At 40.7% G+C, this 16,833-nt stretch overlaps 2 protein-coding genes across 4 annotated transcripts in view; one reads left to right on the top strand and one right to left on the bottom strand.

Moving 5' to 3' along the window:
* The window catches only part of UMAD1 (UBAP1-MVB12-associated (UMA) domain containing 1), an 82,954-nt gene extending 71,330 nt beyond the window's left edge, over window positions 1-11,624 (bottom strand). Inside the window, exons 1-2 of one of the 3 annotated variants that reach the window (XM_065666199.1) lie at window positions 11,193-11,624; window positions 3,235-3,353 (exon numbers count right to left, since the gene is read on the bottom strand). In XM_065666199.1, the coding sequence (XP_065522271.1) occupies window positions 3,235-3,316 (82 nt within the window). In that variant the 5' untranslated portion in view covers window positions 3,317-3,353; window positions 11,193-11,624. Of the gene's footprint in view, window positions 1-3,234; window positions 3,354-10,880; window positions 11,160-11,188 lie in introns of those variants that run through there. The other 2 variants (XM_065666197.1, XM_065666198.1) reach the window with 2 other exon arrangements.
* On the top strand, window positions 11,100-14,972 carry RPA3 (replication protein A3). Its single transcript, XM_065666201.1, has 4 exons — window positions 11,100-11,427; window positions 11,738-11,812; window positions 13,445-13,553; window positions 14,451-14,972. The coding sequence occupies exons 1-4, from the start codon at window positions 11,329-11,331 to the stop codon at window positions 14,531-14,533; spliced, it is 366 nt and encodes a 121-aa protein (XP_065522273.1). The 5' UTR covers window positions 11,100-11,328; the 3' UTR covers window positions 14,534-14,972.
* The last annotated feature ends 1,861 nt before the right edge of the window (window positions 14,973-16,833 follow it).

Below are 16,833 nucleotides of genomic sequence, written 5' to 3'. Positions count from 1 at the left end.
TTCTATGATTCTACAACATTTTGGTTGTGTTCAAGCAAAATCCACTCACTACCCACCTCAGTGGAACCATCAGCACTACATGACTGTTTGCAGAGTTTCTGACCTTCTTCTGACCAAATACACATGTGAAGCAGCACTGCTGTCTCAGTTTTTCAATTCCCAACCTTAGACCAAGATTGGGATTACCAGCAGCATGCATCCTTGAGATACGATGTGAGATTTTTAGCTGTGTGCCAAACCAAAATGCTAGCACTAACCTGCCTTTTTCTCTGTGGCTAGCAACAGTAGGAATGGATGGTAGGCTACAACTTATTTTATATTACAAAAGCCACAAAACATGAAAATACCCTTAAGAACTACTACTCTTCAAGATCATCTAGCTAACAAAAAAACTTCCTTGTTTTCTGAATACTAGCAATCAGAATGTTAACTTTAAAAAGAATTCATGATGATCAGGCAAACATTTTTCATATTTCTCCAACTGATTCACTTATCAAAGCCGATCGCATGCATTGTGCATATTTCATAAGCCTCTTTTCCCTTTCCAGAATAACAGTTCAGCTTGCTACAGAACAAGGACCACTTTTACAGCTTCAAGAATAGATGAGATGACCTGGAATAGCTGGAAAATAAGTGAACTTGTAGCTAGACATAAAAATGCTTTAGTCCCTGGTAGGAAATTACATTTTATGTTGATTTCGTAGAAAGTGAATTACAGATTCTTTTTCTTGACTCCCACACATGCATTATTTGCCCCAAAAGCTAAAGTATTTCAGCTACCATGTTGCAAAGTTATTTTTGTTGCTGCCAGTGTTTTTATGAGTCATCTTTCTAGTCAAAGAACAGCCATTCAGATACTGAAATTCTAAATGCATTGATATTTTACAAGCAAAGGTAGATTTAAAATACAGCAATATATAACAGGACTTGGAGGAGTTATGCCAAGAAAAATAGAAAACAAAAAACACAAAAAAACAAGACCTTCAAGGTCTGACAGGGTGATATTTCTGATTTACTTCTCAATAAAGTGTTGAACCTTTTTCCTTCTTTTTTAAATACCAGATGATACAGAAAGAGATTTAAATGATTAAATATTGTTAGGAAAATCAGACTTAATTACCTACTTTTAATAGTGATGCTCAGTACTCCCACTCCATTACTGAAAGAAGTACCTTCTTGCATACTTTAATGGACATGGCATCTGATCGTTTCTGATAAGTCTCATTCAGACTTCCAGTAAGACTCCTGGATGCCTTTATCAGGTGTATGGTATGAACGATCTTGCAAGCGATTTGTAACAAACAAGCTCTCTTGACCAAAACAGTGAAAATCAGGCACAAGCACCCCCCGAGGATGTAATTTTTACTCTTCTTTCTCCAGGAAAGGAAAGGAAAGCAAAGCGTTTCTTCCCATGTCTGCAGAATATCAGTGAACTAGGCTTTTTGCTCTTATTTGCTTTGAATGAAAGACTGGGTTTGGGAACCAATTTAAAACATAAGTAATGAAATTCTCAGTCCCTTCAAGACTGTTCACTGCCTACAGCAGTATTCACACTAACGGTCCTATAATTCTACTCAGATTTGTTAAAGTACTGGTATTCTGGAATTTTTTATACCTAAGAAGCTTCAGAACCTCCCATCTGAGTAATAAAAAAAGCGACTAGCAGAATAGCTAGGTGCTGTGGTTTGTTGCGGGGTTTTTGGACTGCCACTATTCCTAGACAAAAAACCTTCCAGATAAGTATCTGTGTAAGTGCTGACCTATAATCCTGCAACTACATCCATCTAGCAAGACGCTGATGTGCTCCACTGACAAGGTTGATGGCAATTCTTCTGCTCAGTAGAAGTCAGCTAAAATGAAATTACAGTCCATTTCCTTGCAGTTTGCTAAATTAACTTCCATATGAGAAAAAAATAATAAATAACTAGGAATAAAATAAGAGATGATTCAAGCAAAACTAATAGTTCTTAAGTTTACATTTAACAGATTGATTTAATATGAACTCACATGAACAAAGTTTAAGTAGTCACTGACAGCATTTCAGGAAAAAGTAAAGAAGCTAAATTGAACGCAGAAACAGGACCAGCAACTGTGGGACATAAGCAATGTTTGGCATTTGGGTGCGGATCTCCCTATTAGAGAATTTGAAACTCTAAATGGTCTCCAGACTTTTTTAGGGCAACAATGTGTCTCCTTTGACCCTTCCATGATGTAAGTGCTGGAGTGTTTTGATGTAGCCATTGAAACCAACAAATAAACAAAATTTAGTGAAAGGCAACCATTAAACATGACAACAGTCACGGATGTGAAATCAGATTCACTTAAATGGAAAACTATTACAAAAAAGCATAAGTTCTTCTCAGAAAGAGTTCCAATGGTCTCTCATATTGTTAGATTTTTATAGCCTAGAGGTTTTCATGCCTTGAAAATGCTCAAGATGTAACTCTTAAATAAGCACCGTAATATTCCCGAACAAGTCAGTAAATCAGAACAGAGGAGCTGAATATTGATGATGACAGATTTACAAGGAGGAAAACACAAATTTTCAAAGAGGAAAAGGAATCTGTTATAGCATGACAGCAATAAATTCTTCTGCACAGTTCAGCCATCCTACAAGACTACAAAAAAGCTTGATTAAAGCTGCAAATTTAGCTAGTTCACAGGTGAGTACATTTCAGATTGATTTCTGATAACAAAAAGACTTAAAAAAACCCCAAACTGCCTAATTTTCATGAAACTAAGCAAGAATCAGATTTGGATACAGAACATCTATCTACATTTGCCATGTGACTAGGAACACACACATGCTTCTTGGTTTCTAATTAAAAAAGACTTTGGGGGTAACACTAAAAGGAAGGAATGTGAAAAAAAACAATCCTTTAACAACTGCAATGAGATACTCTGTTCCCACAAGTCTAATCATAAAGTTAGAAGCCTCAACTTTTAGCTTTCTTGTTTTGTAAGGACGTAACTTCTCCTTGCTCAGAATAAGAGAGGAAAACAAGAAAATACATTTTCAATGCTCTTTAATAAGAGTTTGTGCCTATGTAAATGAAACTTCAGCTTTTTAGTCCAAATAACTAAAGTAGGAATATGAACCTCTGCAGGGAGAGTAAGAATTCTTAAAAATTTTTATCATGACTTCTCTTAACATTTTATTTGGTCTATGCCCCTCAAAGAAACTTTTATATTTAAAAGATGGTAAGAATCACTTTATAGAGAAGCACCTCTTACCCACAATAACAAATCCATCTGCTTCTCTCTCAGGCACTGTCACTTTCTTTGAATCCTGGCTTTTTCGGAAGAAGCTGAACATAGCCTTTTTTTTTTTTTTCCTTCTTCTAAATCGTTACCTAAAAGGAAGACAAAACATGTTAAATATAAGATAACAGAGTTGACCATAAGAAGGTCACACCACACCAAAGACTGCATACATGGTGTTACAGCTTAATATTTATTACCAGATTTGAAATATCAGGCACTTGTATGTCAGATCACTTTGCTGATGTAGCAATTGACTCCAAGAGGCAAAAAGAGAGCAGAATATAAATTGCTTTTCTAAAAAGTTTTTAATGGAGTGAGCCATTAAAAACAAACACAAAACACGAAACAAAAAAAAAAAACCCAAAAAAACTCCTTCCACCTTTCTAAAGGAAAATGAAAGAAATTCCCTTTAGCATTTATCCAGCATGCTTCCTTATTTTGCTACTTCAGAATCTTGTTACACAAACTTTCACATCAGAGTTAGCTCTAATGCCTCTGAACTTTAAAGCCCAAAACATGATTCTATGAAAAAATGCAGCTTTGCAATACAGGAATAATTGAAAGAGGCAAATTGCACTAGAGGTTTTCAATATTGTCATTGCATCAATTAAAAAGTCCAACCCACCTACCCCTAATGTATTAGCATAGTATCTACTTTCATTTTTCCAGGTTGCAATGGTAGAGACAGCTTAACACTTGTGTGTATTTGAGTAAAAGTTACACCTCATTCCCTTAGAACAAACTGCAACAAAATCATATGTTGCAATTTTTTGTAACAGTAATTCATTAAAGAGTCTTCCAAGGCCCCTAAGAACTCTTTGAGTTCGCAACAGAACCAGGAAACCAGTGGAATAAAAACATAAACTGCAAAAGATTATGCTCAGTATCTCATCTCTCTCAAGACCAGAAGGTTACATAGAAGCAGTTATGAATAGCTTAAAAAACACAAATTCATATTAAAATTCTCACAAACATTAGCCAAAAGATAGATAGTTGAGCCGGCTTTTACAAATTAATTCCTATGAACCACCCCATAAACATGAAACACTCTTATAAGCAAATTCTCTAATTATTCTGAACTTTAAGATGTAGACTCAAGGAAGTTTCTCTTCTTCCAAGAAAAGTTATAAATAAAGTTTAATCAGGAGAAAAACAAACACAAATGTTTGTGAATACACAAAGCGAATACACAAAGCACGTATTCACAGGTTGCGCTTATTGAGAGGATACCAATGTACCACCACTTACTTTCTACTTCCTACCTAACTGGCACTACTGAATGTAGCAATGAGACTCCCCAGCCTCCTCCCACAACAGCAACCCCATCTGAAGCGCTGGGACAATGAGAAAAGAGGCACTGAAGCAGCAGTCACCCCTTGAAGGTACCACTCGCCTTCAGCTTCCAAGGGCTGAACCTGGGCCAATGCCAACCTATGGAGCAGCCCATGGTCTGGCTGCAACACGCTGTGCACCAAACGCAGAGGGGAAGGTTTAAAGAAAGATGTGTGAACAGCTTCTCTACTAAAATGCCAATATGAAATTGGGAAAAGTGGAATAGTGTAATTTCATGTCTGAAGTAGGTTGAAGAGCAGAATTCTGCTACAGCAGACACCAACATTTAAAGGAGGACTATCAAACCAGTAGCAACATCTAATACACACCTACAACTCAGGAAAGAAGTCCAGTCCAAAGAAAAGAGGGGTTATTTGAAACAGTGTCAAGTTTCAGCATTGCTGTTTCACTCTAAATTTAACAAAGAATTTTTAGAAGGTGGGAAAAAGAGAAGACTGCTATCATGTAGTATTTGGGTTTATAAATAAAACAAACAAACAAACAATAAAAGACAAGTAAAAATCCTGGATTTATTATTTACCAGAATTCCTCACTTCCCACACAAATATTCATGGTACCATAAGCAAGACTTTTTTTGCCCTAGCCAGTGTCCTGTAGCAATTAACTGTACAATTAGCGCTGACCATTCACGAGACACAAACTGCCTCACACTCAGCTATTACAAGCGATAGCAAACACTTCCATACTTCAGACCACAGAAAGTCCTATGTGAAGTGTAAGCTCTGGCCTTCAGGAACAGTGTATAAATAGAACATGGCAAAAGCAGCAACAATTGATCTGTGGCCTGATACCTGAGACTTGAAGACTGAATACCCCCCAGGCTGGCCAGCTACTGCTTGCTTATGCTGACACACTGCAACTCTTAGCAACCAAATAAAACTACATTGATGTACGCAAGAACAGAACAAACCATCCAATCTAGGTATGTAGTAATAAAAAAAATAAAGTTACGTATCTACATTTTATTCCCTTTGCTTTTTCCCACCTTGCCACGTGAATGACCGATATTTCCAGTTCTGTGGAGAATATGCAGTAGAAACTCCTAATTATCTCATTTATTCCTTACCTTCCCCCACACCCAGGCTCAACACATGGCGCCAGCAGCATATTCCTTTTTCAGCCCTCAGGGAATAAGTCTTCTCCTGCTACCAATTAAGGTTGTCAGTCCCATAGCTCAAGTGGTAAAAACCTGTGCTGTAATGCTCAAGAGTCAGGTTTCTGCTCCAATGATGTATGAAGGAGAGGCGGTTGTGGAACAGTTTAAAATGCAATTTTACCTTCATCCTAAATGTACAACAACATGAAGCAAAATCAACTTGATGTATAAAATCTCACGGATAGCTTTGGTAAAACCTCAGATTCCAGTCAGCCACTTCAGGTGCCTGAACTGCAGTTGTTCCAATCACATTCATTTTTTTTCTCTTTGAGATCTGCATTATTGTACACTTTGCAGCTCTATTACATAGAGCTCCCCTTCCCTGCATTTGTGCACAAAGAAAAGCATCTTAAGAGGCGCAAAAAAGGTATATAGGAAACCATGTATTTGTCATCTTTTAAACCCTGCATATCCATCATACCTAAACTTCACTGCTTAAAGGACAACAGGCCTTTCAATTCAGAGTAAATTATCAATCAGTACAATTTGAGCTAGCCAAATTAATGTCACAAGCACTTTCTCATGCTACATTTTCTTCCTTTCATTTTCAGAAGGCAGCCTGAGTATCCCTTCTTTTTTCTAAAACCCACAAAATTCATCTTCTCTACATACATGTGAGTTGATCTTTACTTGGTAGGTTTTGGTTTCTGAAGTAGCTTTAACTTAATTCCACTGCCAGCAGTATTTCTCAAACAGAAAACAAAACAAAAACCCCACCCCACATATCCTTTTGCTTGAAGCAGAAAAACAAAGCTAACAAAAGTATTCCCTAAGCTCAGGCCTCCAATTCTTAGGCTGTTAAAACCACTGGTCCAGCAGTAAGAAAACAGCATGGATGGTATTTTGTGGTGTGAATACTGGGGAGGTAGTAAGGAATCCACATATTAAAAAGACTAATGTGCTTAGTGAGGCAGTTTCTTCAGTGTTTACCACTTAGGAACAAAACATGCTTGTAGATCTTGGGTCTGCATAAGCAATGTGAAGGAAGGAGCCTGCCAACTACTACTTGCTGTATTTCAATACCTTTGCTGAACACAGTATTAACAAAGTCTAACAAAATAAAAGAGGGGTAGAGAAACAAAATATAGAGCATGTATGACACAGTTAAAGGAAATGCTGGGACATTTGTGATAGTTTCTCTCTGAAGAATTTTATAAACTGTTGTACTTCAAAAGTTAACATAAATCTCTCCAGCAATGGGAAATGCAACCACTAAATTTCTTGAGTTACATGTTAAAACCAGAACAAAGCCCGTGTCCAACAAAGAAACACAGAGCTGAATGGAAACACTCATGCTCTTGAAGATAAGAACACAGTTTAAGCACTTGCAGAATCAGGCTGGAGTTTTACTACTTGTAGATAAGATGAGGTTTCAGTTAACAAAAGCTAACTGAACAACCAGTTTCCACACAAGTTTCATTCCAGAGTAAAAATTACACTTGAAGTTTGTGAACCTGGATGCACGGTCACACAAACTGGAGAAAAAGCACTTAGTTACGGGGTTTTTATTAAAGCTGTCAGCACAAAATCACAGAAAATACACCCACCATTCAGAGACAGTACCACGTTCCTTTGGTAATTTCTCCTATATAGCACAGCACTTTTCCCTGCCAGATGGGATTAATTTTATTTCTATAGGAGACCTGAAATTGAATTCACTGCCTAAAGATAAAAATCTCCCTTGGTAGGAATATACAATTCCCTTCTCCTCATGTTTCCCCCTCACCAAAAAGTGAACACAATTTTTTCTTTCGCCAGTCTCAATCGCTGATAGGTAAGGAAAATGCTTTTGGCAGCGCTTCTGACATTAGCAAGTAATAAACTGTGTACTATAGCAATTTTGTGAGGCTGCAAAAAATATTTTGTCTTTCTATGAGGCTCAAGAACATAAGTGAGATTGGACAAACATGAGTTACAGAGCTGCACAAAGGGGTTAATTTATTCCTCCTGCATTTTGTTAGTCTCCTTTGACAAGAAGTATGGGTGACCTTTGAGCCAAACCAATACGTTGCATCCAATAAAAATTTGCAATACAATGAAGATCCTAGCATATTTAACATTACTTTTCGGCTTTTTCCTGCATGTTCACAAGTGACAGGAAGAGAAAGGTAATTTAATGTTAAAAACAACAAAGATGCAGACAAGATAAGGAGGTGATGCCCAGGAATACAGCAAAGTAGAACTGCAGTGGCAGTGCCAGGAATTACATAAATGATGAAATGTGGTCAAAACGAGACACAAAACTGACCTTAAAGAAAGGACCAGAATAATTTCACATCTAGCAGTTTAAGCTATATAATCTATAGAAAGAGAAAACAGAGCAACAGAGCAATTCTCTTCCATATTAACATCTCCTGTGATTCATCAATAAAGTATCAACCATAAATAGAGCAAGACATTTACAGCCTTGTACAGGCCTGCTTATGACATGAAAACAATCAATTTAAGAGTCAGGAACATGTGTGTCAAAACAATTTCTCTGTGACACCAAAAGAACAGTTTAAAAGCTTTTGCCCTAGTGTAAGTTACGATGTGAAGAAGTAAAAAAAAAAAAACAAAATCAACATATAATTTCTTTTAACTAGCATTATATTTAGTGATATTCCCTTAGTTTGTGCTTCTTAAAAACAGAATGAAAGTAAGTATGATGAGAAATACAGATACAAGAGAGGTATACACATATAACAAAACACTAACAAAGATTTTTTTACTTATATAAAATGTATTTATTTTTAAAGTATTCATAAAATTTAAGGGAAGCAGAAATACCAAGAACTATGCAACCCAAATTACTATAGTATAAAACCACTTGAAGATGCTGAATCACAAAACCAAAAACCCAGCCCCAAAACACAACCACAATCAAGTCAGACCATAAAAGCACTGGTGACAAAGGCAAAGCCAGAAGTGAAATAACAGTACTCAAACCAACGTCAACTTTCAAAACCCTGAAGACAGAAAATGCTAAATAGAAAGCAAGGTGTTTATTAGATACAATATTCAATAGGTTGAAACCTATTGCATACAGTTTCTTTCCCTGCATACAGTTCTTTTTAACTGCAAACCTTCAACAGCTGTTAAGTATGATACAGACACATATTTGTAAGAACTTCAAGATGTTTTTCTAACAGCTGACCCTTCAAACATAGAAGACAAATAGCCCTAAAAGAGCTACTTTGCAGCAACCTGCTGAATCTTGCTCCAACTGTTGCAGTCATGAGATCGCTCCTTTAGAATCTCTGAATATATGCTAAGGAGATGAGGATATTCTCTGGCAAATAAACTACTGAAAAGGTGAATGGCATAGTGACACTGAGGAGAAAACAACTAGCTGCACCCTAGTGAAGATAGAACCCCACAGCACTCCCCTTCCTGGCCACATGCTGATTCTGCACAGCTTTGGGTGGTAGCTTGCTTCCTTGGCAATCTGATTCAGCCTGCTGAGCCATCACATCACTAACCCACACAATTAACAAAAACCACTTTGTGCTGGTTAGCAAGCTGAACTGCTGGGTAGCAAGCTGAACTAACCCGTGGACGGTTAGAAGAGACAGACAGTACATAGACAGTGCTGGCATTGCCCTTTTAAGCCAGAGCAGAGTTAGATTTTCCCAATTATTTCCTGGAACACCAGTCCTAGAAACAGAAAGGAAATCACAGAACCATAGAACGGCTGGAGTTGGAAGGGACATCTCTGGAGGTCATCTTGTCCAACCTCCTGCTTAAGCAGGGCCACTTAGAGCTGGCTGCCTACATCCATGTTCAGACAGCTTTTGAATATCTCCAAGGATAGAGACTCCACAACCTCCCTGGGCAACTTGTGCCAGTGCTTGGTCACTCTCACAAACAAAGAGAGTGTTTCCTGATGTTCAGAGGAAACCTGTGTTTCAGTTTGTGGCCATTGCCTCTGGTTCTGTCACTTGGCACCACTGAAAAGAGCCTGGCTCTGTCCCCTTTCCACCCTTCCTTCTGGTATTTATATGTGTTTATAAGATCCTCCTGAGTCTTCTCTTCTCTAGGCTAAACAGTCCCAGCTCCCTCAGCCTTTCCTCATACGTAAAGTCCTCCAATCCCTTAACCGTTGTGGCCCTTCACTGAACTCACTCTAGTATGTCCATGTCTAATCTTGGACTCAAACCTGAACCCAGCACTCCAAATGTGGCCTCACCAGAGGTGGGTAGAAGGGAAGAACCACCTCCCTCGACCTGCTGGCAACACTAATGTAGCCCAGGATACCATCAGCTGCCTTTGCCACAAGGACAAGTGGGAGGAACCTCTCCACCAAGGGACAGTCAGGAAAAACACATGGAAAAAAGCAAGACGTGGTGAGAGTGCCACATCCGGATGCTAGCTCTGTCTTATGTTCATCAGTCCCCATATCACGGGGATTAAGCATAAGCTTTTCAATGGTGAAATGAAAAGAAATTAACAGTTTAGTTGGAAGGGACCAATCATCTACTTCAACTGTCTGACCACTTCAAGGCTGACAAAAAGTTAAAGCATGTTATTAAGGGCACTGTCCTAATGCGTCTTAAGCACTGACAGGCTTAGGGCATCGACCACCTCTCTAGGAACCCTGTTCCAGTGTTTGACCACTCTCTCAGTAAAGAAATGCTTCCTAATGCCCAGTCTAAACCCCGCCTAGTAGAGCTCTGAACCATTCCCACACGTCTTGTTACTGGATACCATGGAGATCAACACTCCCCTCTCCACTTCCCCTTTTCAGGAAGCCGTAGCGAGCAACGAGGTCAGCTCTCAGCCTCCTGTTCTCCGAACTAGACAAGCGCGGTGCCCCCAGCCGCTCCTCACAAGACATGCCTTCCAGCCCCATCTCCAACTTTGGTGTCCTCTGTTGGACGCAGCCAATTACCTTCACATCCTTCTTAAACTGTGGGACCCAGACCTGCACGCAGCACAGCGGGAGGCCGCACCAGCGCTGAATACAGTGGGATAAAATTCTCTTCTGAACAGCTGATTATTCTGTGTTTGGTGCACCCAGTCCCCTTGTCTGCCAGGGCACATTGCTGACTCACACCGACCCTGCTGTCAAACAGCTCCTCCAGATCCCTTCCTGCAGAGCTGCTCCCCAGACAGCCTCCCAGCTTACACTCGTGTCTGTGGAAACGCATGCGTATCACAGCCGTACCACACAACGTTTCGAACACCAGCTACAGCCTGTAAAACAAACGGGGGTTAAGAAACCGGGGCCGTGAAGGCCTGGTTTCGGCAGCAGTGACCTGAGGGGATCCAGTATCTAAAGGGAGAGGGAAGACGGCCGTTAGGGGAGGGAAAACGCGAGGTAATTTAAGCGAAAAGGATTAAATGTCAGGGTTGGAAGAGGACGGCCGTTAAACAGCAGCGACACCCGCAACGCCATCACCCCCGGCCCCGACACCCGACACCGCCGCCACTCACCAACCTCCACCGCCTCTTCCGGGTCGCGCCGGGCGAAGGGGAAGTCGTGCCGCTATCCCCCTCCTCCCCGTCCCAAAACCCTGGCGCTGCCAGGGTAACGACGCCACTTCCTCCCGCGAAGGGCGGGAAGCTGTGCGGCCATGGGGGACGTCCACCAGCTGCCGCGGCACCGCATCGCCACTAGTCACCTGGCGCAGTTCATCGGCCAGCCCGTCTGCTTCGTGGGCCGCGTCGAGAAGGTCCGGAGTCTGCTTGGCGGTCACTGCTGCCCTTGGGTCGGGGACGGGGGCGCGGTTGGGGTGGGGGGGCCTGCCTTGTGGCCCTGGGTAAGGCCTCGCCCCGGGGTGCACTCCCGCCTGAGCCTTGCTAGGAGACGCTGTCCTGAGGGAGGCCGCGTTTGCGGGCAGGCCCGGGGGTAGGGCGGGAGGCGGCTGTAACGGTCTGATCTTCCGGGAAGAGGCCCGACGCGCCGGTCCGGTTGAGGCGGCAGACCCGGTAACGCTGGCAGCCCTCCGCCCTCTGAGAGCACAGGCCTCGTGTCTCTTCCAGATTCACCCAACCGGGAAGCTCTTCGTGCTATCGGATGGGAACGGAAAACACACGACCGTGGAGCTGAGCGACCCTGTAAGTTAAGGAATGCCGTGGAAGTACTTGATGTTGCCTCTTGTGGATCCCGGAGGTTCTGTCCCTTCTGAAACCTATGCATGCCTTAACATGCATTGAGTTTTCAGTCAGGAAAAAGACATAATCCCTGGTTTCTGCCTTTTCCACCTGTTTCATTGCCTCTTCTTACATCTTCCAGCTTCCATACGGTATTCATGTTAGGAACCGCCTTGGTCTTCATCAGTTTTCAGCTGATGTTGAGAGCGAGAGCTCACTCCTTGTCAGACACATCCCTGTCTGCTAATTTGTCTTGCTGTATTCATTGTTTACAGTGTCATATACGCCATTACATGTATTAGCTTTATTTTAATTTTGCTTTTTCCTCTCTTATTGCCTTTATATGCCTAACAGATTTTGTAAAGATAATCAAGAAACCCCAAGAATATGGTATTCTCATAAGTACTTCGAGTTGACACTTCCATATGCTTGTGTAACACTTGCCATAGCATTCCACTAAACTTCATAGTTAGCTTGAGGCATTCTTAATGCTAGATAAGATATGCTTGCAACTGCTGCAGAGAAATATTGCTTCCTTTGTTACCACATACCACTTACTAGAGGAATAACACCCTGTTATTGTCTTTACGTATTTTTTTTGTCTCTATAACAAATGTTGTAATTAAGGGATCCATTTCATTGTGATGGCAAATGCTTTAACTGAGCATGTATGTGGTCTTTACATCATTTTCTCTGAATAAGTTGTTAAAGGCTGAGAAATCTTGCCATTCCCATGTGAAATAATTGCACATGGTACACTGACTTTCAAGATGCTTTCTAACTTCTTTTTCCCTTTAATAGACGCCTTTGTATGTATGCATCGTTCCTCCTTTCAACAGAGAAATACAAAATTGTGGGGAGGAGAGGAAATCTATTGCTGGGTACCAGGAGATTTGCTAGAAAACTAAAAGTATGAGTTAGATATTGGAAGAATATTACTGAAATAGTACCACACTCTTAAAATTAGAATCTTAGAAAAGAAAGAAAACATCTTTAAGCGATATGGTTTTGGAACAAGGTTAAAGTCTTAGCTGTTTTGTTGGAGGGTTTTCTTTGTTTTCCTTGTTCAGCCAAAAGCTTGTATTGTCAATATCTTTGGATTCTGAACACTCACTGACGGATTACTTCAGAAATAATTTCCCATTATACCTCCTGACTCTGGAATACTGAAACTGTTCTCTGCAGTGTATGATACCTCCTTACCTCTTACAAAGTTCTATAATTTTGTCAGGTTTAAATGCAGGGCATTAAAATCTGTATTCTGCTGTCTTCTTCAGTCTCTCTTCAGTGATTAAATAACACTTCTATATGCTTATAAACTGTTATCTTCCTTCTGATACTTCTTTGTATCTTCTTGTGTGTGTGTGTGTCAGTACTGAATTGCCTGTTACAAAAGCTAAATCTATACGTGGTTCAAGGCTTTTGTGGGTTTTTTTGGGAGAGGGACAGGGCTGTTCAGTAATCCTGTACTGTTTGATAGGGAACAGAATCTGTCATGAACAATCAGTTGTGGAGAGTTCCTAGCTTAAGTGCTGTGAACTAGAGGCAGCAGCTAATTAATTTAATAATACTAATTTTATATTTGGTGTTTTCTAGCTAGATGAAGAGATCTCAGGAATTATTGAAGTCGTTGGAAGAGTAACAAATCAAGCAACCATCATGTGCATGTCATATGTCCAGTTCAGAGAAGATAAAAGTCCATTTGGTAAGTAAGAATATACATTACAACATTCATTTTGAGTTCATATTGAGTTCTTCAGTAAGTAATTAAGACAGGCTGAGAGAGTTGGGCTTGTTCAGCCTGGAGAAGGGAAGGCTCCAGGGAGACCTGATAGCAGCCTTCTAGTACCTAAAGGGAGCCTACAGGAAAGCTGAAGAGGGACTTTTCAAGGGCGTGCAGTGACTGGACAAGGGGGGATGGCTTTAAACTGAAAGAGGGTACATTTAGATTAGACATTAGGAAGAAATTCTTTATTATGAGAGTGGTGAGACACTCAAACAGATTGCCCAGAGAAGTTGTTGCAGCCCCATCCCTGGCAGTGGTCAAGGCCAGGCTGGACAGGGCTTTGAGCAACCAAATCTAGTGGGAGGTGTCCTTGCCTATGGCAGGGGGGTTGGAACTAGATAAGCTTCAGGGTCCCTTCTAACCCAAATTATTCTATGATTCTGTAAGTAAAAAGGGAAACCTTGATTATCTTTGCTTATGGAAAAGGTCTTTCAAGCTGCCAGATATGCAGTAAAATGTAGAAAAGTTGAGTGTCATGGGAAAAATCCTGCACAAAAGATACCATTTTACTGTCAAACTGTAGGGACTGACTTGAAGTTGGGAGCCAGCCTAGATAATTCTGATCATTCTCGCACTCCTGACCACGTGGTTCTTGCCTTGCACTGGACCTTGTGTGACTGTACAGCTCGCAGGCCTAAAACTAACCTTCCAAAAAGCAAGCCATGGGAGGGTTACTGCCTTGGAGAAAACAGGAGGATGAGTGGCTGTGGGAACACTTAGCTGTAGCGTTTTGAAACAAGCAGGGCTTTAATGCTGTCATTTGCTTGTGGGGAATTTAGCTTATGCATCACAACAATTTTCTTTGCCTTCTTTCAGATCTGGAACTATACGATGAAGCACTAAAAATTATTCATGAATTCCCTGAATATTACCCGTTCGGTACTGGGAGGAACACTTGATTTTTTTTTTTTTTTTTTGCATACATTGACAGCATGGTAACAGTTGCATTTATTTCCCACCAATACACTGAAAAGATGCTAATACATGCGCCACGTATTGCCACTGAGGAATGATTTCTTTGCAAATGTGTTTGTTCAGCAAGGAGAACACTTCTGTAGCTCTCTCACTGTCTGTATATATTTAACTCTTTTGCATCCTTGAGGGGTGTTCTCTTGCAGGATTAGTCTTGCTAGAAACTGAAGTTTTGTAACCATCTTTGTGTTGTTATTGATAAAGGTTACCTTTTTACAGGAAACTTGTACTGAGGACATTTGGTGGGGGTTCAATGTAAAGATTTTTTTTTTAATCTCATTTGCTTTGGTATAAATCTATTGAACACAAGGGGTATTTTGCATCTTGAAAATGGTCTTCAATAAAAAAAGTGGGCTTTTTCAGTGATATGTGGTGACTCCTGTTTTAGCTGACACAGGTAATTTTAAGAAAGTCGAGTACAAGGTACTTGCTCTTGCTCTGATGTTAAACACTTGGAAGATGTCTAGGTAGGCTTGCAGATTTCAAGTGCAGTTGACTTCCCATCACAACCTTTGTTTTTGGTGGGAGTCTAAGTGATGACTTTAATCATGTAAACTTCCAAACAGGTCCCAGTTTTGTTACTATCCAGGCTATTTACAGCACATAGCAGATTTCTTACAGCTCTTGCGGTAACACAGTCAAAGGAAAATCTAACTTTGGAAATACTCTCTGTGAATTAATGAAGTATTTAAATGTATTTTAACTAAACCTTTTCTACAAACAGGTTTCAGGTTTAATAGCTAAGAGTTAGTGCCTTACACAGATGGCTGGCTTTGTGCTTATTTATAGACATCTGTGTTTTCAGTCAAGGAACTTATGTTTCAGTGATTACTTAAAGTTACTACAAACTGTGTGAATGATCCAAGATAACAGATGATTCCTCCCACCCCCTCCCCACCCTTTACTCAGAAGACAAGACAACGACAAAGTTACTGCCACTGGGAAGGAAACATCTTTTCCAATGTGGTTGATTCTACAGTTCTATGAAACCTGAGTCAATCTTGTACAGCAAGAAAGAACAGAAGGTCAGCGTGGCATGAAGATATGCTCTGTCCTGTAGCAGTATTACCACTCAGTAGGAAAAAATGTCATTTTAGTGACTGTGTGCATGTTTTCCTAGCATTTAAATGTCTGTGATTCTACTTTAGAAAACTGATATTTGTGCTTGTACATACGTACTGTAAAACGTTACATGCAGTTACTAAGCAAACATCATCCAGGCCTGATAAACCAGTTTACTGCTAGATGGCTACAGGACTTTACCTCCACAGCGACCATCCTCGGATGTGTGGGCCTGTTTGTAAAAGTTTTAATGCATTCAAGTGGGAAATGCTCCAGTTTCTCTTTGTTGGTCAAGACTCTTACTTACACAGTCAAGCAACAATGATACATGGCTAGGCAAGCAGTGTACAACTCCAAGTTTCCACTACATGCTCTTCATCTGCTTCTCGATACCCTGTCAAGGGTTGTGAATAAATGGCCTACCCTGGCTATATGGCTGTACCAGTAAGACAGTGATGCATGGAACTGTGAAATATTCTTGATGTTAAAACAATACTCAGGTCACGTATGCACTTATCAGCTGTGGGAAACTGCCAGTCACTCCATGTATCCAAGGGAAAGGAATAGCCATGGAGCCTGCTGTCTGTTAGGATAGCACTAACAAGGTGAAGGTGTGAGAAACTGCCAGACCTGGTAGATAATAAAATAGGAAATAGTGGCTTCATGTGTTACAGACCATAGGGGAGTCACCAGAGCAATTCTATCACAAACACAGAAGAGGCGTGTCACCAAAAACAGGACAGCAGAAGATCCAGTAATGGAAGGTGTAAATAGGAGCCAGCAGTTGCTTTGGGAGGATGTGGGTGTGGTAAAGGATGGGAATCTGGGAGAGTATAAGAATGACATAACAGGGCTGACTGGGAGAAGTTCTTGTCATTTGTAGCACAGCAGTGAGCCTGCAGCTCCCACCACACTTGTGACTGATCTTAGGGACCTGGCTTTTTCGACCCTGCACTTCCCAAGGGAAGGTTTGGAACAGCCTTCCTAACTTTGGCATGGGGAACACTGCCACATTGCCTGCTCCTGTAACATCTAGGAGAGTTGGCAGGATCCTAATCTAAGGAAACATAACTAGAAAACAAATGTTGTATAGAAAGGGTGTCTGCCAGAGGACAGAAATTCCCTTCTAGTGAGGATGCCCAGGGGAGGGCACCAGAATGCAACA

Source organism: Lathamus discolor, chromosome 2, assembly GCF_037157495.1.
Source record: "Lathamus discolor isolate bLatDis1 chromosome 2, bLatDis1.hap1, whole genome shotgun sequence".
Classification (NCBI taxonomy): domain Eukaryota; kingdom Metazoa; phylum Chordata; class Aves; order Psittaciformes; family Psittacidae; genus Lathamus; species Lathamus discolor.
The sequence above is the reverse complement of the archived record's forward strand: the minus strand, read 5'-3'. Positions and strand labels throughout refer to the sequence as shown.